The following is a 22398-nucleotide window of genomic DNA, read 5'->3' as shown; positions in this document are numbered from 1 at the left end:
TGACCTGAGGTATTAACTCTTTGTAAAATCGATTTGAGTGGTTGATTTGTCAATACTACCATAGTATGAGCTTGGATATAAGGTATGAGTCTCTGGACTGCCATGATCAAAGCATATATCATTTTTTCAATCTTTTAATATCGGATCTCTGCATCCTGTAATAATTTGCTGGTGTAGTAGATAGGTCCTTAAATTTCTCTCTCTTCTCGGATAAGAATCGAGCTGACTACAAAAGGTGAGATAGAAATATATGTGCACAGTTCTTCGCCTTCGATCGGCTTAGAAAGAAGAGGTGGAGAACCAAGATACTTCTTCAGATCTTCAAAAGTAGTCTGACATTATTCTGTCGAGTTAAAATTTTTGATATTTCTCAATACTTTAAAGAATGGAAGGCATCTTTCTATTAATCTAGAAACAAATCGACTGAGAGCTGCCACTCACCCGATGAGTTGTTGGATTTCTTTAATAGAAGTCAGGCGTTTCATTTTCTATAAAGCTCTAATCTTTTCAGAGTTAGCTTTTATTCCTCTTTGATTAATGAGAAAGCTGAGGAACTTATCTGAGCCAACTTTAAAAGCACATTTATTGAGATTGAGTTTCATCTGATGCCTTCTAAGTTCTCTAAATGCTTTCTGCAGATCGGTAATATGCCGATCTTCCTCGATGCTTTTTACTATCATGTCGCCAACATAGACCTTCATATTTTGATTAATTTATTGTTTGAAAATCTTATTAACGAGGCACTGGAATATAGCATCTACATTTTTAATATCAAAAGTCATTATTTTGTAACAATATAAATCTCTTTCGATGATGAAGGCAATATTTTCTTCATCTTCTAGAGTCATTTGGATTTGATTATAGTCGGAGAAAGCATCCATAAAGCTGAGAAGTTTGTGACCAGAAGTAGCATCTACAAGCTAATCAATTCTTGATAGAGAAAAACTATCTTTAGGACAAGCTTTATTGAGATCTTTGTAATCAATAAAGATTCTCCATTTATCGTTGGCTTTCTTGACCATAACAATATTGGCTATCCACTTCGGGTAATGAGCTTCTCTAATGAATCTAGCTTTTAAAGCTTATCAACTTCTTCATCAATGGCTTTTTGCCTTTTCGAGATGAAACTTCTTTTCTTCTGCTGAACCGACTTGATGTTTGGATCCACATTTAGTTTATAAATAATCACTTCGGCTGAGATGCTAGGTATATCAGAAGCCGACCAAACAAAGACGTCAACATTTGCTCGTAAAAATTTAATCAGTCTCTCTTTTAAGTCAAGTTTAAGATTCACACCAATCTGGATCATTTTTCTCAGATCATCTCCCAAAGGAATGGCTTCAAGCTTTTTCATCGGTTCACCTCGAATTTTTCCGACCTCATCCAATATATCTGGTACATATATTGACACAATTTCTATCTTCTGATTCATTTTAGTAGAAATCATAAAATATTATCGAACTATCGTCTGGTCACCACATATTTCACCAACTCTTCTTTAGTCAGAAAATGTATCAGTAGATGGTAAGTAGAGACAATGGCCTTGAGGGCATTAAGATTAGGTCGGCTGAGAATGGCATTATAAGTAGAGGAGACTCTGACTACCAAAAAAATGAGCTGTACTGTTGACTGCTTTGGTTCCTATCTTGCCGTAACTGGTAGAGTAATTTCTCCTTCAGCTGCCATCAAATTTTTTGAAAATCTGACGAGGGGAGTATCAATCCGCCTCAGTTGTCCGGTCAAATTCATTTTTGAGAAAGCATCGTAGAACAATACATCGACAGAACTTTCATTATCAATAAGAACTCTTTTTACATCATATTTTGCTATTATCATTAGAGAAGATGATAGCATCATTATGAGGGGTTTGGATCTTCTTTACATCATTTAAAAAAAAAAATAACATCTTTAGTTCTCTGCCTCTTGGAGGATGGGTCATCAGTGCCAAGTAAGACGCTGGATATCATATTGATAACACCAGCAGTTGATCGATTATGATCATTAGAAGTTTCTTCTGCTGGAGGCCTATATTCTCCGAATTTGATTGGTCTGACAGATTTACTGAGGTAACCTCGGTATACTAAGGTTTCTATTTCATCTCGTAGCTGTCTACATTCCTTGGTGTCGTGGCCATGATCTCTATAGAAGCGGCAATATTTTCGTTTATCTCTTTTTTCTGGTGGGACTCTCAAAAGACCTACCCTTCAGAGATATCTCTCTCCTTCGATCTCCATCAAAATCTGAGCTCGGAGAGTAGACAAAGGGGCATATGAATTAAAATACCAAGGTGGGCTTCTTGACCTCGAATTTTTTTGGGATTGATTTGAATTTTTAATCCATTCATCACTCTCTCTTGGCCCTTTTTTTTTCATTCTTATTCTTCTTCGTCTGTCTTAAGATAGCCTTTTTCTCCTCGGCCTGGACGTATTTATATATTTGGTCGAGCATCTCATCATAGGTATTCGAAAAGTTCTTATTCAGAGAAAAAACTAGACGGTTGCTCCGAAGTCCCCTTTTCAAAGCAAATATGGTAATTGATTTGTTAAAATTTTTCACCTCTAAGGTGGCCACATTGAAACGAGCTACGTACTTTCAAAGATCTTCTTCTTTCTGTTGTTGGATAGAGAAGAAACTATCCACATGCCTCAAATAAGGTAGTTAGTACCGAAATAAGTGACAAATAATCTTTCAAGTTGCTCAAAAGAAGAGATGGACCCCTATGGGAGTCCAGAAAACTAAACCCTCACTGTCTTCTTGAGGGTTACAGGAAAAATAATGCATAACAGGGCATCAGAAGCCCCTTGTAAAGTCATGAGGGCCCTGTAGCCCTCGATATGATCCATTAGATCAGTAGAACCATCAAAAGACTCGATGGTAGGCATCTTGAATTGGTTCGAAATAGGTTCACTCAAGATTTCATGAAAGAAAGGAGATCGAAGATTAAAACTATCTTTATTCTAAGATCGACCCCCTACCCGAAGCTCCATCATATGCCTTTCAAGATCCAGGACCTTGTGCTCTAGGTCGCCCTCTTTTTGAACTTTTAGAGTATTGAGGGCAAATTCACTATTAGCCTCAATAATGTGATATTTGTCTTGATGGGCTGGTTGAGGACTATCCTAAGATAAAGTATTTGGGAGACGAGATTCTTTCAATGGCTGCTCCTTTCTCTTTTGAAGCTGTTGAATAGCTGCTGTTAGGGCTTGGACTTGTAGGATAAGGAAGTGGAATTGCTGAGGATCAACAGTAATTAGCTGTTGTGATAGCGCCTCCGATAATCTTTCTTCTGGAGCGGAGGGAGAAGGATGCTAAGCTTTTACTTTGACCATCTTTTCCATAAAAAAAATTAGAAGCCATTCCTCTAGCGTCAATCTATTGCTTTAGGACTCGAAATCTAAAGTAAAGTGAATCAACTTGAGCGAGATTGGGTTGAAGCAATCCTTGCGATCTGACGAAAACTTCTTCAATCTACAAAATCAATCAAAAAACTGAATAGGAATCCTCTGGTTCTGGACCCTCCGATGCTTAAGTCAGTTCGAGCCTTGAGAACAGAGGTGAAAAAGAGGAGAAGAGCAAGAAAAATTGAATGGAACTAGAGGAGAACTAAGTAGGAGCCAAGAATTTGACTTAATTTCCTACTGGCAGAGTTTCTCCTAGTTTTCGAGAGTTGGACTTACCGATAAAGCATTCCTGACCCTCTATTTATAGAGGGGATGATGAGACCGTTCTAGAGTTTATAGGCCGCTAGGAGAGTTTGTTAGGCAGTTGAGAGTCACCTGTAGATGAACTGATGTACAGCTGTGTATACAAGCTGGACATGAGATCGTGACTGGTGGAGAAAATCACTATGGGTGTTTGTAGAGTAGCCAAGTCTGTCATAATAATAGTTCATCTCGATAGAAGATCGGGGTGAATTAAGAATGCCATAACATTCCAAAATAGAGAAAATCAGAATTCAGATCGGTATATATCCGATCTGAACATTTCTGTCAAAAGAGTCATCTGGAGAATATAAGAATGTCTTTTATACAGATTGATAAAATATCGATCTGAAATCGATTTACAGATAAATTGATATGCTGGGATCCAGTATTTTAAGATTGATATTCCTTTGATCTTGTACGATGATGTCACGTATCTAAAAAAAAATTAATATATCAATAATTATTATTTATTTAAAAAATAAAAAAATAACTAAAATACTTTTGCGTTCTTCTTGATACCATGAGGGCTCTTCCGCTTCATCACATGCTCAGCTATCTTTCCTTCCCATAGACTCATCCATTCGGCAATTTCATCATCCTTTGTGGCCCATCCGTACCATTGCAGCGCTCACCAATGACCCCACTTTTTCCTCCTCCTCGCCCTTGTTGTCCTCCAACTCCTTACCACCCTCGTCTCCCTTGCCACCATTCTTACCCTCTTCCCCCTCATTCCCTTGGCTCCTTCGTTTCTTCATTCATGATGGCCTCCTTCGCCAAAAGGCCTACAACCTTAGCCACATGCACCACCAGGAGGCTACTGCCTAGTGTGTCTGCTTTGCTCATTGCTAAGATCCGCCGCTCCTTTAACCGCCACACTATCCTCCGCACCCCTCGTCCATCTTACTGATGCCCTGTCCATCAACCACCACCATCAAACAATCTCCATCCTCACCGATAAATCTGACATCACCAAGATCATCACAAAGGAGGCCTTGATACTTGACACAAACTCCAATTTGGTTGAAGCTATCAAGTCGCAGCCCGTTAGATGTTGAGGATGGTCTTGCAGCAAGTGCAGGGAAGCTACATGTCGGTTAGATCAATGCTCTCGAGGCCGAGTGACAATTTCCAGTGTGCCATCATGTTGCTTCATAGTGTGCACATATCTCAAAATTGGATCAAGCTCGTCTGATGTCCCAACTTTGGAACGCGGCGGGCCTATTTTCCTATCACAGCCACCCATGATTGGCGAATCTATCATAATTGGAAGATAGATCTCTTCATTCCTGGGTCGCAAGGATCCGAATCCTTCCCAATTTGCCGTGTGCTGAAGGCGGCGGGTAGTGGAGAACGGACCTAAACCGTCATCCTACAATCACATGGAACTCCACGCTTTGTGGACGCCAAGAATCCGAAACTGAATCCTGACGTCCGTAAAGCCCATCAAAAATTCCTGCCATCCAAATAAATGGTGGATCATGCCACCATCACCATCATTCATCCAACCCTCTCCAAGGCACCAAAGCCAGCTCTCCAAGCTCCTCAAGTCATGCACCCAAACCTCCCACCTCCACCAAATCCATGCCCGCATGATCAAGACCGGCCTCAACCTCCTCCCCTTCCCCACCAGCAAACTCCTCGCCGCCGCCGCCCTCCTCGACGCCACCCACGCCCGCTCCATCTTCGACCGCATCCACACCCCCAACCTCTTCAACTACAACACCCTCCTCCGAGCCTACTCCATTGCACCCAACCCAGCCGTAGAGGAAGCCCTGCCTCTGTTCAAGTCCGTCAAAGCCCAAGAGATTCCTCTGGACCAGTTCTCCTTTATCTCCACCCTTAAGTTATGTGCCCGGTGTTTCGCTCTCGAGACCGGCCGGCAACTCCATGGATCCATCCTTAGGTCTGGATTCCAGCTTTACCTCACCGTAAGGAACATCCTTATCCATTTCTACTGCGCTTGTGGCGGGATAGCACAGGCTCATCAGTTGTTCGATGAAATGCCTCAGAGAAGAGATGCGGTCTCCTGGAGTGCGCTCATGGGCGGGTATCTCCAGATATCGCAGCCTGGAAAGGTGATGGGTTTGTTCAGGGAAATGCATGCCAGTGGTTATGAGATCAATGCTGCTTCGATTGTTGGTGCTCTTTCGGCCTCTTCCGATGCTTGTGGTCGTGGAGGTGAATTGTTGCATGGGTATTGCATGAAGGTTGGGCTTTGTTCGGACTTGAATGTGGCCACGGCAATTGTGACGATGTACGTGAGAACTGGATGCATGGGTGCTGCGAGACAGGTCTTCGACGTGATACCGAGAAGGGATTTGGTTGTGTACAACTGCATGGTGGATGGATATGCTAAAGGAGGACTTGTGGATGAATCCTTGGCTTTGGTCCAGCAGATGAAGTATGAAGGCGTGAGGCCAAATGCTGCCACCTGCGTAGGATTGCTTTCGGCTTGTGCCTCCTCTGGAGCTCTGGTAATAGGCCGGCATATCCATGAGCATGTCAAAGAGGAGTGTCTGGAATTGGATGCTGCTCTTGGAACTGCATTTGTGGATCTGTATTCGAAATGTGGATGCCTTGAGAAGGCAGTTGAAGTTTTTGATAGGATGCGACATAGAGATGTGAAAGCATGGACAAGTATGATCTTGGGTTTCGGAGTTAATGGCCGGGCAGCAGATGCTCTCCAACTCTTCTATGAGATGGAAGAGAAAGGAGTGAAGCCAAATGAAGTCACCTTCTTGGCAGTTCTGAGTGGTTGTAGTCATGGAGGACTGGTGGAGGCAGGGAAGGAATTGTTCGAGAGAATGGTTCAGGAATATGGGCTATCACCAAGGGTAGAGCACTATGGATGTATGGTTGATCTCTTGGGTAGGGCAGGGTTGTTGGGAGAGGCATATGAGCTTATAAAGAGCCTTCCTTTGAAAGAGGATGCAGTAGCATGGAGAGCTTTACTTGCAGCATGCAAAATCCATGGAAATATCGAGCTTGGAGAAATGGCACAACAGGCTTTGGTAGCACTCTGGGATGAGCAACTGACAGACTCGATCCTTCTATCCAGAACCTATGCCCTTGCGGGGCGGTGGGTGGATGTCGCACGAGTGAGGGATTTAGAGGGAGAGAAGATGATGGACAAGAAGGAACCTGGATGCAGCTTAATTGAGATAGGTGATTAGAATGTGGAGCATACTGCGAACTTAGCAAGTGTGCTGAATCTCTTTTGAAAGCATTTGTTGAGATTGAAATGCTGATGGATTCCTCTGGCAGAAAAAAAAGTCAAGCCTACAACACATCTGTAGGCTCTTGGGAGGAAGACAGGGATCGCTGATCAACAGGCATGAGTTAAAGGAATTGTTCGTCATGAGCAGAGGAAGTTAAGCAACAACCATAAGTCGATACTGATTGTTCAATAGTCTTGGCATCCAAAAGGAACAAGAATAGACAAGCTATGCTGTTCTTTAACTTATCAATTGACATGGCACCCAACTGATAATGCTCTACACTATAAGCTCCAAGAATAATTTGCATATGTATTCATTGCTTAGAAGAATCTTTTTCTTCTCTTTCAGTTGTTCCATTATAAGCATACTTGTTGGCAGATCTATTTCCCCAAAAATAAAGGAAAAGAAAAACTTTTCTATGTGTCTTTGGATAAGTGTAGACTGGTTGTGACCCAGCAGACGCATCTCTCTCTCTCTCTCCACAAAGGGCGGGAAAGTTCGCAAACTAAAATCTTAGAAACTCAAAAGTAAGAACATTTGTGCCCTCCCTGTAAATGTGAGAGGCCTTAAAAATCTGAAGAACATTCATGAATTGTCAAATGTGTCTCAGCAATGGAAGATGTTTGCGGACTAGCTGATCCCGGATTGTTGATCCATTGAATAATAGTGTAGGAATCGCCTTCAAGCCAGAGTTCGGTGAATAAATGACGACTGCAGCACAGAGGGTTCTGCTTCTGGGACACAGCTGGTCGAGAGGTTCCTTGTTCTGAAGCCTGTTACTTAGCAAGCGCATTCCTTCCCGCTGTCAAAATGGAACCGTTCAACTTGACAGCAAGGCAATGGGATAGTTTGGGCTGAGATAATTTTGATGGGTCTGCGAGGGAATCTTCAACAGGAGCAGGCTTTCTAATAAGAGCACGGGATGGTAGGTTGATCCATGCGGCAGCCAAATGCCTCTCTACTAGCTCTGTCCTGGAAGCAGATGTACCCTTCCAAATCTGTATTTGAATCTTGGAAGGTGCTTCCCAAGCATTTAACCCAGGAACTTGCCTGGTCTTCCTTTACCTTCCCCTCAGGATACAAGATGTTTCCGAATAATTTTATATTCGAAACTTGGTGAGTCCTGAAATCAGTTTCTCGTTCAGGTGATCAGAATTTTAATCACAGAAAAAGCCAGGACTTATCATCCATTGATTTCAGATACTGGATTTGCTGACAACACATGGAAAAAGAAAAATCTTTGGCATACGTGCTTTCCACTGACAGGCCAACAAAAAAAGTAGATGAAGAATGGATATAGATACTGCGGCCATCCAATGGTTTAAACAAGCAGCACACCGAAGATTAGGAGTACAACAATTAATCACAGGAAGTAAACTCTTTTATTAATTCTATGACAATATAATTGAGTAAAACTAACAAGAGACGTGAATAAATAAAAACTATCTTACGGAATTACACGGAGGCCCAGCACAAAAAATAGATGGCTGGAGAATCTTTTTCTTTTTTAAAAGGAAAAGCATGTGACAAAGAAATGCATGCGGACCTGTGGTTTTAAGGCGCAAAAATCACAAGTGGAACAGAGGGCATAATTGCTGCAAAAACTAAAGCAGCGGAGAAGAATCAGAATACTCAATATGCAATTTATCTCCCTTTACCTCTGTTGACGCTGCTTTCAGGCTCATAGGCCAACGGAGCATATGCAGCACCCACCAAGCCATTAAGAAAAGAAGATTACCGGTGGTGGGAAATGTGTCCATCAGTACTGTTAGTCAATCATGCTTTCCTTACCGTCAGATGTGGAAGCAAGGTCCATGTTGGATTTTTCTGCAGTTGCGATTATGTACTGCCTCTGGAGCCTTACTTTATTCTCAGACCACCATGTCTCTGCCTGTCGTTCACTGAACTTTTTCCGACTGCAGATCAATCAAGTCACCACAAGAAATCAACAAATGGAAATATTGGAGAAATTTTTTGCTGAAAAAGTTGCATGAAATGTGGATTTTTTTCTGTGCAAGATTAAGACAAAAATACATTCAACAAACTAGGCAGAGTCTATGCATTAAATCAGATATATTTGACAGAGAACATTGCATGACCTTTTTCCCATCAATTAAAACAAGAAGTAGCTCTATCAATTGATCGGATTAGATGCAAACAAGCTATAAACTTGGTCACTGGTCGAGGCCAAAAAGAAATATGGCTTTCAAACTTAAGGGACGAGGGAGCTAAAAAAATAAGTGTATATTAACTTGGACTATTACAATTTCCAAATATGAGCTTCGCTAGCAATAGCAGAGTGTCAAAGCAACACATATAACAACTAGACACAATTTCCGTATTCATCATGCTATGGCATTTTCTGCAATGAACTTCATGGAATTGTCACCTTTGACGATTTGACAAAAAAAGGGTATTTCCATACCTGAATTGTACTCGCTTGAGATGCTTTCCACCTCCAGGGGGAGAGTAAAAAGAAAAATAAACTCCTGGTTCAACCTGTTCAACCCATTCTGTCTCTTCTGGTACTGTAGTGTTGTTGGGCAATGGATCAGCCAGGTGGCTATTGGACTTTGGTGCCTGAGAAGCAAACGGACTGTTTGGTTTATTCTCGTTAGAAGACAGTAATAAATTGGATGTAAGCTTAGTGTTAGACCCAACATTGCTGTTGATGTTAGATCTTTTGGGCTCACTTCTGGCCATATCCTTCAACCGACATGAAAATAATGGATCATCAGGTAGTGAGTGGAACAATAATCAGCTATAACGGAGGGGGAAAAAGAAACTTGTGCCACATTACTGGCTTCACTGTGCTTCACACCAATTTGATCATCGAAAATAGAAACATGCATCAGAAAAAGGAAGGCAACATTTGTTCTTAATTTTCTAATTGTTATTTTTGAGAGAAAAAAACTCATTTGTCTACATGTTAAAGTGAAGAAACTTAACATTCTTAATGTAAATTTGGCCAATCCCTCCGCCCCGCCCCCCCTCTCTCTCTGTGTGACACCGACATAATCACACACCCCTTCATTCTTTGAATTCTTCGTTGCTGCTGCTGGGTATTCTCATATTGCTTCACTATATTACGTTGCTGCTGCTTCTTTATTTTTTTTTAATTTATGCTGCCACAATTTATTGATAAAGCAGTACCTTTTTTCTTATTCATTCTTTTCCATAATTATTTGATGATTCTGCCAAACAATATATTGGATCTGCTGTCTTTGTTGATGCTGTTGAGGAATTCTCTTACATAGGGTAGGCTAGAGACGCTTGTTGGTATCATATGCTCATGGACCCATCCACACACTAGCTCAAGCTTTTGGGTTGGACTTTAATATGGTATTATATACAGCTGTCCCCATTGCCTACTAATGCCTCCACATGCTCACTTACTAAACCATGTATCACCCTTCTTGAGGTTCGTCCCTATTCGGACACTATGCACATGATGGGGCATTGAGGAATAATATTGCATCAAATAGGTTACAGATGTTTCTGCAGAATTCAGCCCTTGAGACCTCAGGTCACTTACTAATCACCTTATGGACCTTCCTAGAACCTAGCAGAACTTCAAAATCTAGTCTTCAATATCCTTAAGGACCTTCAAAATGAACTTGTGGGTTTAAAAAATCTTATTGGTTCAAAATTTTCAAACTATGCTTTTACTGCCATGTTCTGCATAAGAATAGTAAGGTAATTTTTGATCCAAACACTGGTTTCCATAATGCTTTAGGTCCATGTTACATATGCATGTCTTTCCCAATAAGTCTTGCATCAAAAGCTTACGAACAACTCTCTCCCTCTCTGAGGAAGACTATTAAATGAGCAAGCTGTTCATGAGCCAGCTCTATTCGGCTTGAAATTTGGCTGGAACCAGCTCACTTGATTAGCAGGAGATGAGCTAGATTTAAGCTTACCTTGCTCAAGCTCAATAAAATTTGAACCATGAATATATAAATAATATTTCAATGGATTATTTTAATTCTTATTATATAAATATTTTATATTTATATTATAAACTTACATAACTTATATAAAATACAATATATTTCTACTACAGGATTAAGGTAAAATTGAGATGGTTAACTTAAAATATATAAATGATAGCATAAAAGAACCAAGTTTTCAACAGATCTCTCAAACAAACAATTTGTGAATGTTACGGATGCTCTCCGTCCTGAGCCGGAAATGCTGGAGTGAGGCAATGTCCGATGGATCGGTGGTGGCCGGACCTGTAAAAAAAGTTTCCGCCTCCGGCGGGGACTCTTCGACGCTCAAGTCAAATTTTCCGTAGTAGATCGAAAAGAGCGAAAGTTTACGGGAGAGATAAAAGGCGTATCTTTTAGAGGTCCCTGGATTATCTTTTTATATGGAGTGGGAGCCTTGAAGAAAAGAAAAATCGTAAAAGATCTTTTTACCCCTCATCACATCTTTGAGCACGTCTGCCCCCTTTTGACTTTCTGAGTTAGTGAGTAGCATCACATCACAGCAAGTGGAGGCTATCGCTATTAATGTCATGAGTTGATAGTTTGGGGCTTTGAGGGAGATGTGGTTTTTTCTGTCCGAGACCACTCCTATTTTTAAATGAAATGATGTGACTGAACTACAGCGAGACCACTCGAGGTCGAACCACGACAAGCGGCTACCCCCAATAGCCTGACTTGATAGTCATTTGGGGGCTTCGGACTGAGGCCATTGGGTGCATCGATCAAACCAAGCATCGATAGGAAAGGATCCCCATAAGATTTATACCTTCGGTACGATCAATGTGTCACCCCCCAACATATGCCCCCTACTCTCTGGCTTGAGCTGGGGCCAGATCAGAGAGTACGAACCAATATGCTTCTCCTCAGATTTTTTTTTTTCAACACGAAGTACTTATCATGCGGCTTGGCCGTTTTATAATAGCCTCGATCTACTGATCCCGACTTTAACACTTGATGGGACCTTATTTGGTCCGCACTTTGCCGTCCCCACATGTGGCCTAGGCTTGAGCCTTTTAAGCTTGATGGCTTAACATAACTTGGTGCGCAGTCTGGTGCCTTAATAATGGCCAGATTTGAAAAAGAGGTATGTAGGAGTCTACCATCAAACTTTCCAAATAGAATAACCAAAATGAGGGTCAGCCGAGGCTTGAGTTCAGGGATGTCTGAACCAGATGTTAGAACACCTGCAGCTGGTCTATGTAGAGGAGACGGTGTCGAAGGCTTTGTTGTGCGGTCATGTATGTATGTCCTCGCCTGTAGAGGATCGACGAATGCTGTTGTTGTCGGTAGGGAGCAACGTGCTTGAGAGTGAGAAAATGCAGCCCGTTGAGAACAAGATTGGTGGTGATGGGTTCACGAGGGGGATGTCAGCAGCGAGGGACCATAGAGGTGAGAAGTCGTAGAGACCATGCAGGGGCTTCGGGTCCGCAGATCCAGTGGAGCATGGTATCGATGAGACTAGGCACGCAGGGGCTTCAGAACCGTTCTTGGGTGGCCTCAGCATCGATAGAGGCAAGTCGTGAATGGGAGGACATCGTGGGTCCGGCGAGCTCAGCAGCAATAGGAGCCCGGACCCAGCAGGCTTAGCGCAAACAAGAGGATCAGATCTGTAATTGGGTTGCTCTGGCGTGACTGGAGGCAAGATGCACAAGCAGGGGAGACTTCGGACTATTGAATTCGATGGAGATCAGCGCCGACTCCAACTTCTGAAGCATGATTTCCACCATAATTGTGGCCTCAGTGCCACCGACAAAGACATGGGGAAGCTTCAATCCACCGAGAAGGAAGTCCTAGATGCAGAAAAATTACGACCTCCTGCAAGGGAGGGCACATGGGAGCTTCGAAGCTTCCAGCGAGAGACTTCGGTGCCGCTGAAGATCAGACACGCGGGATGCTTCAGGGCCACTTGCCGGCATTCTTATCATTGTCGGACGGAGCTCGGGATCGTGAATTCGGGAGGTAGGGAAGACTTCGACACCGGCAGAGATGCACGTGCGGGGGTTTCAGGGCCGCTGCAGATGGCTTCAGCCATGTCGAAAGTGATCTCAATGCCGTCCAGGAGGGGTCCGATGATGGTTCACGCGCGAAAGGCACGGCTAGCCCAGGGGACCTACTTCGGCTAGTCCCACTTGAGGGTCACCACAGGTGGTCCTAGCTTCGACAGGGACATGCACGCCAAGGGGCCTTGGTTCTTCAGTCGGAGGGCACGCAAGGGGTGCTGCAAGCGCGTCAGTTGGTTTCAAGAGCCCAGATCCAAACGAGGCCGACGAGGTGGCAGGTTCAGTGTGGCTGAGGTGGCTTCGACGGAGGGGTGAGGTGGCTATGAAGCTTTGGGCAGGTGACATCGGGGCCGCCAGGGCCGCAACAGCCGACAAGGTTTGGTGCAGATAGGAGTGTGATGTGCAGGATCTTAGGCCCATGGTAGGTGGCCCTGGCACTGCCCAATTCTGGGCCGCCGATGCCGCTAACGATCGGGCTGAGAGTTGATCTCGGCACTGTTCGAGATCGATCCTTCCGGCAGGCTCTGGATCAGCGCCGAAAGAGGCGATGCGTGAGCCAAGTGGAGCGACTATTCGCTCTTTCCCACCCCTCTTTTTTTCTTACCACCTGGACGTGTTGCTTGTTTGGGAGCGTGAATCATCACAGGTGCGAGGTTTAAACATCACTTCATGAAAAATTGGATGGGGAAAAAATTATTGCATGCGTCAGAAGCGAGTGGACCAAGAAAAAATCCCGAAGCTATCCAATGCTGTGCGCATAGAGGTTCGGACTCTCTCCTTTTTTCCGCCACCTTTTCTCTTTCTATTGCCTTATCTTCTTCTTCTTTTTTTGTTTGATTGTGCTACTTGGGTGGGACGAGAGTGGATGGGAGAAGAGGAGAGGAGTTATTGCATGTGCTAGTGACCCAAAGGCAAACCCTGAAGCATGTTCATGGTGGGAAATGTACAATCGAAAGTCAAGTAAAGAAGAGCCGCGGCATTTTATGCACTGGTGGCGTCCCTTGCAACAGACTTTGGGGCCGTTAAAGGCTAGATCTATTCGTGGGGTCACTTGCGCAAGCAGAAGAAGTGCGGCCGCTTGTGGGGGTCCATGCATAGATGGCCTCATCATGATCCGCATAGGGTGTAATCAAGCTGTTATCAACAAAGTATTTTGAATTGAGATTTTTCACCATATTCATTACTTCAGTTTCCATGTGTCGTTGCATTTCAAATTTAAATATGCTTAGATTTTGCACCAGTAAGGTCTTCTACCCCCCACTGAAGCGTGAGATCTTCGGCCTCTCACTGAAGAGTGAGGTCTTCTGCCCCCCATTGAAGAGTGAGGTCTTCGTGCCTCAATCGACTAAGGTCTTCAGTGGCATTGACTTGTTGAATAACAAGTTCCGCCTTCGGGGGTTCTGGATAGGTAGCCCCCCGCTACTTAGTCGCCGAGGTCTTTTCATCTCGAACAGCTAAGATCTTTAAGGACGTTGACTTATTGAATAACAAGTTCGGCCTTCGAGGGGTCCATATGGATTGCTCTTCGTTGCTTAGCCGTCGAGGTCTTCGACCAATAAATTTTGGCTTCCACCTCACAGGACATACTCTGACCTACTCGGCTCAACTGGCATGGCTTCGACTCCTCACTGAAAAATGATGATGTCTTTGTGCCTCGGTCGACTAAGATCTTCAGTGGCGTTGACTTATTGAAGAATAAGTTCGGCCTTTGGAGGGTCCAGATAGGCAACCCCTTGCTGCTTAATCGTCAAGATCCTTTCATCCCAGACAGCTAAGGTCTTCAGCGGCGTTAACTTGTTGAATAACAAGTTCGCCCTTTGGGGGGTCCGGATAGACAGCCCCCCACTGCTTAGTCACTGAGGTCCTTTCATCCCGAATAGCTAAGATCTTCAGGGGCATTGACTTGTTGAATAACAAGTTTGGCCTTCGGAGGATCCACATGGGTTGCCCTCCACTGCTTAGCCGCTGAGGTCTTCGACCAGTAGATTTCGGCTTCCACCTCACGGGGCGTACTCTGGCCTACTCGGCTCAACTGGCATGGCTTCGGCTCCTTACTGAAAAGTGAGATTTTTGTACCTCGATCGACTAAGGTCTTCGATGGCGTTGACTTGCTGAAGAGCAAGTTCAACCTTCGGGGGGTCCAGATAGGCAGTCCCTCACTGCTTAGTCGCTGAGGTCCTTTCATCCTGGACAGCTATGGTCTTCAGGGGCGTTGACTTGTTGAATAACAAGCTCCGCCTTCGAGGGGTCCGCATGGGTTGCCCCCCCCCCACTATTTAGCCATCGAGATCTTCGGTCAGTAGGTTTCGACTTCCGTCTGACGGGGCATATTCTGACCTACTCGGCTCAACTGGCATGTCTTTGACTCCTCACTGAAAAGTGAGGTCTTCATATCTCGATCGACTAAAATCTTCAATGGCGTTGACTTGCTGAAAAGCAAGTTCAACCTTCGAAGGGTTCGGATAGGCAGTCCCTAGTCATTAAGGTCCTTTCATTCCGAACAGCTAAGGTCTTCAGGGATGTTGACTTGTTAAATAACAAGTTCGGCCTTCGAGGGGTCCGCATGGATTGCCGTCCATTGCTTAGCTGTCGAGGTCTTGATTTGCTGATCTGCACACAGAAGATAAAAGAACTTACCGGACCAGCTCTGACTGGGCCTTCCAGTTAAGTGAGCTTTAATGAAAAGAAAAGGATAGGTGATTAGATTCGTATTACCTTGGTTTGCCTTTAGTCGGCTTGCTTCATCCTAGCCTCTAGGAGCCTGACTTTGAGTTGTTGTCCTCACTCCAACTTCGAATTTAAGCTTTTGCTAAGTGCTCAAGGATCTGTTGCTCTGCAAAAAATGAAATAGTAGAAGGGGCTTGGATGCTTATTACTATAAAAGTTATTTTTGTTGGAGAGCCCTTGGATCCTGCTTGACTCCTTATTCTTTGCCTCAGCTTGGGCTTAAGCTTTGCCTTAGTTTGAGCTTGTTTTCTTTTTAGATCGACCTGATTCTAAATTTTGGATCGGTTTGGATTTGACTTTGAATCGATCTGAATCTAACTTCGGATCGGCCTGGATCCAGCTTTGGATTGAATCGGTCTAATTTTGGGCTTCAGATCGATCTGGATCTGACTTCGAATCAACCTGAATCTGACTTTGAATTGACCTGATTCTGAGCTTTGAATTAGCCTTAATTTTAACTTCGACTTTGGCCTGGATTTTGACTTCGGCCTAGGCCTTGATTTTCACTTCGGCCTAGGCCTTGATTTGGGTGCTCATAGGCCTATAGTCTTTTCTAGAAGGAAAGAAAATAAAGTAAAAAATGAGGGCTTAAGAACCCCTTACCAAAAAATTTTATGTAAGTCTTCCCCTTACCAAAAAATTTTATGTAAGTCTTTTGAAGCTTACTTCCTCTTTCGATCTGGATTGCGTGCCCCCCATTTATTGGACTCAATCGGAAGTGCTTGGGGGGACATTAACTGATCCATTTGATTTGTGGCTGTGGATAAGGAAGCACTCAAGTAGTTGGGTTCAGCACCAGTCATGAATTCATAGATCGTCTATGTGGCATTCTCTAGAAGGCCTTTCCTATCCTGATAAGAAAGAGGGAAGAGCATTTATGTTAAGCAAATAGCAAGATATATGCAGATCCTGTCGTGAAAAGGTGAGGACAAAAGAGACAGCATTGGAATCAGTTTGAAACCCCCTGCATATTTTTACTTTCTCTTTTCCCATTGGTCTCTAACAAACCTTTTCCCCTTTTCTTTCTCTCTCTTCTTTTAAAGCATATTTGAAAAGAGGAAAAGCCATGGGAAGAGAAAGAGGGTCCCTAGAGTTGGAGGAGGCTTCTTTCGAAGATCAGATGTTCGGCCAATTTTATCTTAGGAGACTTGATACCGTTGAGGTGGCGCAATAGAGTTCCTTTAATAAAACGGTCACTTCTTCCCATGAATAAGCTTGTGTCCTCCCAACTTAAATTATTTACCCTCCGTTCTTAAGCCTAACCAGGAGAGCTTAAAGGGAGGGGTGCCTCTCGTTTAACGAGGTAGAGCTTGATAGTTGCACGACGTGAACCATCTTGTTTATTCGGAGAATCAATAGAGGAGGTTGTGAGGCCGCCTCCGATGGCTAATGCAGAGTGTAATTTTTTATCAAAGCTTCTGCCGGCGAACGAGCCTTGAGTTAGAATGCCTCAAAGACACTCTTCGCGGCAGCATGACAATGGGTTGCTCGCTCTTTTCCAAAAGTGGGAAAAATGGAGCCTTTCCTCTAGCGCCAATCTATTGCAGATGATCTCCATCCTAGACTGGAGATGTTGAAGCGAGGCGACATCCAATGGGTCGGCGGAGGCTGGACCTGCAAGAAAAGCCCCTATCGGAGAACCTCCGACGCTCAAGTTAGATTTTTTGCAGCAGATGAAAAAAAGTGAGAGTTTACGGGAAAGATAGAAGGCGTACCTTTTGGGGGTCCCCAGATTATCTTTTTATAGGTGGAGTGGGAGCCTTGGAGAGAGGAAAGATCTTAAAAAACCTTTTTACCCCTCATCACATCATTTGAGCATGTCTGCCCCTTTTTGGCTTTCTGAGTTGGTGAGTAGCGTCACATCACAGCAAGTGGAGGCCATCTCTATTAATGTCATGAGTATACAGTTTGGAGCTTCGAGAGAAGCGTGATTTTCTCTATCCGGGACCACTTTTATTTTTGAATGAAATGATGTGACCAAGCTGCAATGAGACCACTCAGGGTCAAATCATGGCAAGTCGCTACCTCCAATAGCCCGACTTGATAGTCATTTGAGGGCTTCGGACTGAGATCACCAGGTGCGCCGATCAAACCAAGCATCAGGAGGAAACAACCCCCATAAGATTTGTGCCTTCGGTATGACTAATGTGTCACCCCCCAACAATGAACATCTTCAATAGAACTAAAAAGTGACTGAGCTGGCCCAAACTTAGCTCAATGACAAAACGAGCTGAACTTGAGCTCGGCTTGGCTCTTCGGAGCTCAGCTTGTTTACGGGCCCCAAGTTGCCACCTACCTATTGATAGAGCAGGAACGTTGAGTTTCAAATTCTCCATTGGTGGTTATCTTTATGAATTAATGGCTTTTAAAAGCCATTTATCGATCATTGGATTAAAGATAACATCTGATGTGCCCAATAAATTCTAGCACCAGGTTAATCAGGTTATTTAGGTATTATGCTTGAACTTTTGTTATAAGTTTTGAATTGATTCTCAGCTATAATCAGGGCAGCCAGTCATGTGACTTTGTAAATTGTCTAAGTAATAGTTAAACTTGTGAGTCCTTTAATTTCTATGAGATCAGCATCCTCTTTTAAGCAGAAGGTATTCTAGTTTGATGATACATTAGATCTTCAGAATAAATCTATACAAACAAAGTTAATGGGACAGAGAAGTTTCATTTGAAATAAACTAGAAATTTCAGAAGTTCTTTTCTGTTCGCATGGTAATGATTCCATGGTGACTCCTACAAGTGCAAAGATATACATTTCATCGGGTGAAATTGCTTCACTAGTGAATTGAGATCCCTGCTGATTAGAAACATAAGGATCTGGCAGACTGCTGCTTTGTTCAAGTCTTTCTGATTGTAATGACAATTGTTCAAAATCATCATCTGAATTCTGTTCACCTGTGCTTTTCCTAATCTCCTCTCTAGCATCTGAAGCATGCAAATCACCTGATAAGGACTTGGCAAGAGAAATGTCTCCCTTAGGGAGAGACATCTAGCTCCAGCAATATTGTGATAATTCCATCTGGTTGTACTCTCTAATTATGCTGATTAGTTTAGATTACTCCAGCCTTTTGACCATATTTACATGAATCCTCTTTAACCTTTTTTTTTGGTGAAAAAACTTAAATCCATTCCACGGCCATCTAAACTCCATTTCTATGACAAAACTTTTAAGCCACATAATGTGCACAAACCAATGAATCAATGGTAATGAAACCAATAAGAGGCAAAAAAAGAAAAAGAACAACTTGGAAAAGTAGGGGTTTTGTATGACCATTGGCTGGAACGTGAAGGTGTTCTAGATTGGATTTTTCTATAGTCAGAAAAATCAATGGCAAGCCGAAGGATATTTCAATGCAGACCAGGCACATAGATGAACAAATAGTCAACCGGAGATAGCAAAAGAAATTGTTAGAAACACAGTTTGATATCAAGATCATGTTTTGAAGGTTGTCATCCAAAAAAAAAAAAAAATTTGAGGTTAAATATCGAGCAATGGCACAAATTTTGATGGAGCTCAAATGGTAAAGCTACTTTTTGCTATGTGATGAATACTCTTACTAAATATGCAAATTTGTAACATCATGTCTACCATGAGAGAATAGAGCATATTGAAGGTCGAGAATCAACATTCCAAGTCGGAAATTCAAGTTGTCATCACATTCTCAAGAGCTTTCAAAGAAGCACAACCAAAAGTGCCATGCAAACCCAGGTGCTTAGCATGCCTATGCCCCAGTGGATTCTTTTATGGAGTTCTGTTTTCTATTAGACTAATTAGAAATAGTCGATATGCCAGTTCTCTGATGGATATTTTGCTGGACCTGTTTATTGTTTCCTTCCAACATTCAGACCCTTATAGCCTAATAGGCTTCTATATGTCATCTCTTCAACTTATTAACAGCAAGGCTTGCTGAGAGTAACAAGTAGAACTGCATGAACCATGGGTTTAAACACTGCAATGCCACCACCCTGCCGTAGGCCCCTTCCAACTCCCATTCCCTCTTTATGTCTTTTCTTGCTTATCATCATCCCTCTCAAGTGATCCTATCATATCAGTCTCTAGTTCATAGAGGACCTAAAACCTCAACAATATCAAGCTGAGACCCCCTCCACCCAAAAAAGGAATTTCAAGAAAGTCCAGGTGCCGTTGCTGCAATCTTGCACCATACAGTTGCTCTTGAACATCAAGAATAATCCTAATCATAATGACACATCCAGCAAGAGTTTGACACTCCTTTTCTACTGCCTTGATGCAGGGTGCGGGCAAGCATGTACCTTAACTTCTTTTAGGAACCTAAACTTGTCCCATATTTCATATAGAGATCCTTTTCACATCCAATATCACATCCACAGCCAGAAAATTGGAAGTAATTAAAATATGCACTCTTTCTTTTTTGACACATCTGATCATCAAGGGAAAATGACAAACTTGGAGACAGGATGACTCACATTAAACTTAAGATAATGATTTCAAGCAAGCATCTTATCATTTGATAAGAGGCCAAGCAGACAAAAATCTCTGATAAAGAATTGTGAAACATGCATCAATGTGGCCAGAAGAGAGTATATAATAGGAAGCACTACATAGAGAGAAACCAGATGTCTTGGAGGCTAAGGAATCCTGCGATAGTTTTTTATTCTAACATAAAAATATCTTGCTTTACATGTTCAAAGACTCCAGATCACTGAAAGTATATAGCCACAATACATGTTCAATGAACATCTGGCAATACATATGTATAGACTTGGCTACACTTGAGTCAGTGGATCTCCACTCAGATCCGGTCGGGTCTAAATTGGATGATATGGATCATTGATAACCCAAGCTGTTAGGAAATGATCTACTATCTCTAAACTGCTTACATATAAAAAAATCATGTCATTTGAAGATCCCTAGATTATATATCAAGTGGTAAAAAATTCAATAGTTCAAATAACATGAAACAATACTTTTTTTTTTGACCACTAGATGCATAGGCTAGGGCAAATCATATAATTTTTAGCATGTAAATAGTTCAGAGGTAGTAGATCAAATTTAATGGCCCAGATCATTGCTGTGGGACCCCATGTTCCTATGTTCCAATTTAGACCTGAATGAATTTGAGTGGAGATCCACTCAAGTAGAGCCAAGTCTATATATATAGAGAAACCATAAGACAAAAGAGAACATATAAAAATGCTTTCATAATATATCCACTACGTTAAGGATGCAGATATAGAAATGCTTGAAGAGTTGTCTTTTTTTTTTTTTTTTTTTCAAAAAAAATAGCATTTTGAAAACAATCAGCTCATTTTGCTAAAAAGAAAAGGCTGAAGATGCAGAGGCCCTGACACACTACAGAAATTAGATTGGTTTGAAGAACTGACTCTACCTGCACGGTAAGAGACTTGATTACTTCATTTGCAGCATGATATTTTGCAGCTTCCTCCTCTGCTTTTGCTGTAGCTTCTTTCAAGAGCTTTGATGTTCTTTTGAGCTCAGCCTCCAAAAGCCCAGCTTTGCGTGTAAGATCCTGTACCTGCAGAATACAATTCCAGTACAAAGATTGTTCAGGCAGCTCATGTATCTAACTAACAGAAAACAAGGTCATTAGACTGCCGCTGCTGTGATAATTGGACGCTTGAAGCATGAGCAAACCAAATTGGCAAGAGGGTGAACATACATGAAGGGCGGCACTTGGCACAATAATAAGGTTGCTCCATTGTGACCCAAGTGTAAGGCTGCAAATAGTTGACCTTCACTAGATACTCTAGTGACAGGAGCCTTGTGGACTGCAATGCCCTTCTTTATACACACACATGTACGTCTGTGTGCAAGTGCATGTGTAATGGCTTTGTGAGTATGCATGTTTGTGTATGTACATATGTATGTATATATGTCTGTGTGTTGATGCTTGCATTTGAAGCATTAATAGTGTGCATCAATGATGACATTATATGAAGACCAGTATTTCAGAAAATGGCTGCAGAATATGGGCAATCAAGAGACTACATGGTGCATATGCAGTATGCAAGCCGCATACAAGGTCATTGTTTTTTAACTATTGAAAGACAGATAAATTTGTTGAAATAATAAAAACAACAATAATGATCGTAATAATTTTTCGGGTAACTAATAGCAATTTTTAAAAATAATAACAAGTAATGATTATGCTCACAACTAAGTACTAAATACTTGATAGCAGTGGTTATAACATCATTCACATAGTAATATCACTAATATCTGTATCAGGCCCATCTAAAACCACATCAAGCTTAAGAATCAGCTCGAACTTGCTTCACCCACACATGCTCAATAAGAGTGGGCTGCATGTGTGACCCCAAAATTCTAGGCAAGTGGTATATGCAACCGCACAATGCAAAGCAGGTTGCACATGCAGCTACATGATGCTAGGTCGACCACATTTTCAGTCCATATGCAGTATAACTGCATATAGTAACTTCATATGGGCTATGTTGTACGGTCAAGAGACTGCATCTGCATAGGTACGCACATATATGGCCACATGCACTGTATTTCAGAACACTGATGAAGATACATTGGCAAGTTAAAAGGCATCATGACAAGGATGAAGATGCACTAGCACGTTAGAAGGTACCATGACATTTTGATGCCAAGAAAAAAAAAATGTATACTGAATCATCAATTAGAAGGACGTATAGGCAGCATACTTTTAAATTCATTTTTTTAAGTCACTGATAACCCAGATCTGCCCATTATCAGCAGTTATTTGTTTTTTGTTCCACTTTA

General features: G+C 42.4%; 2 protein-coding genes across 2 annotated transcripts in view; one reads left to right on the top strand and one right to left on the bottom strand.

Moving 5' to 3' along the window:
• Positions 1–4402: 4402 nt before the first annotated feature.
• Positions 4403–7347, top strand: LOC105041718 (pentatricopeptide repeat-containing protein At1g26900, mitochondrial). Its single transcript, XM_010918722.4, has one exon. It carries the CDS (start codon positions 5183–5185, stop codon positions 6875–6877), a length of 1695 nt encoding a protein of 564 aa, XP_010917024.1. The 5' UTR covers positions 4403–5182; the 3' UTR covers positions 6878–7347.
• Positions 7348–7487: 140 nt separating this feature from the next.
• Positions 7488–22398, bottom strand: part of LOC105041789 (PH, RCC1 and FYVE domains-containing protein 1-like) — a 28513-nt gene continuing 13602 nt past the window's right edge. Inside the window, exons 8-10 of the mRNA XM_019849077.3 lie at positions 21020–21166; positions 9348–9502; positions 7488–8838 (exon numbers count right to left, since the gene is read on the bottom strand). Coding sequence (XP_019704636.1) covers positions 8691–8838; positions 9348–9502; positions 21020–21166 — 450 coding nt within the window. The 3' untranslated portion in view covers positions 7488–8690. The remainder of the gene's footprint in view (positions 8839–9347; positions 9503–21019; positions 21167–22398) is intronic.

This window comes from Elaeis guineensis, chromosome 3 (assembly GCF_000442705.2).
Source record: "Elaeis guineensis isolate ETL-2024a chromosome 3, EG11, whole genome shotgun sequence".
Taxonomy (NCBI): domain Eukaryota; kingdom Viridiplantae; phylum Streptophyta; class Magnoliopsida; order Arecales; family Arecaceae; genus Elaeis; species Elaeis guineensis.
Note: the sequence above shows the minus strand (reverse complement) of the source record. Positions and strands in the feature narration are given on the sequence as shown.

What these genes read in the sequence shown, in the direction of transcription:
- LOC105041718 (XM_010918722.4), top strand. Translation starts at nt 5,183, where the DNA reads ATGCCACCATCACCATCATTCATCCAACCCTCTCCAAGGCACCAAAGC.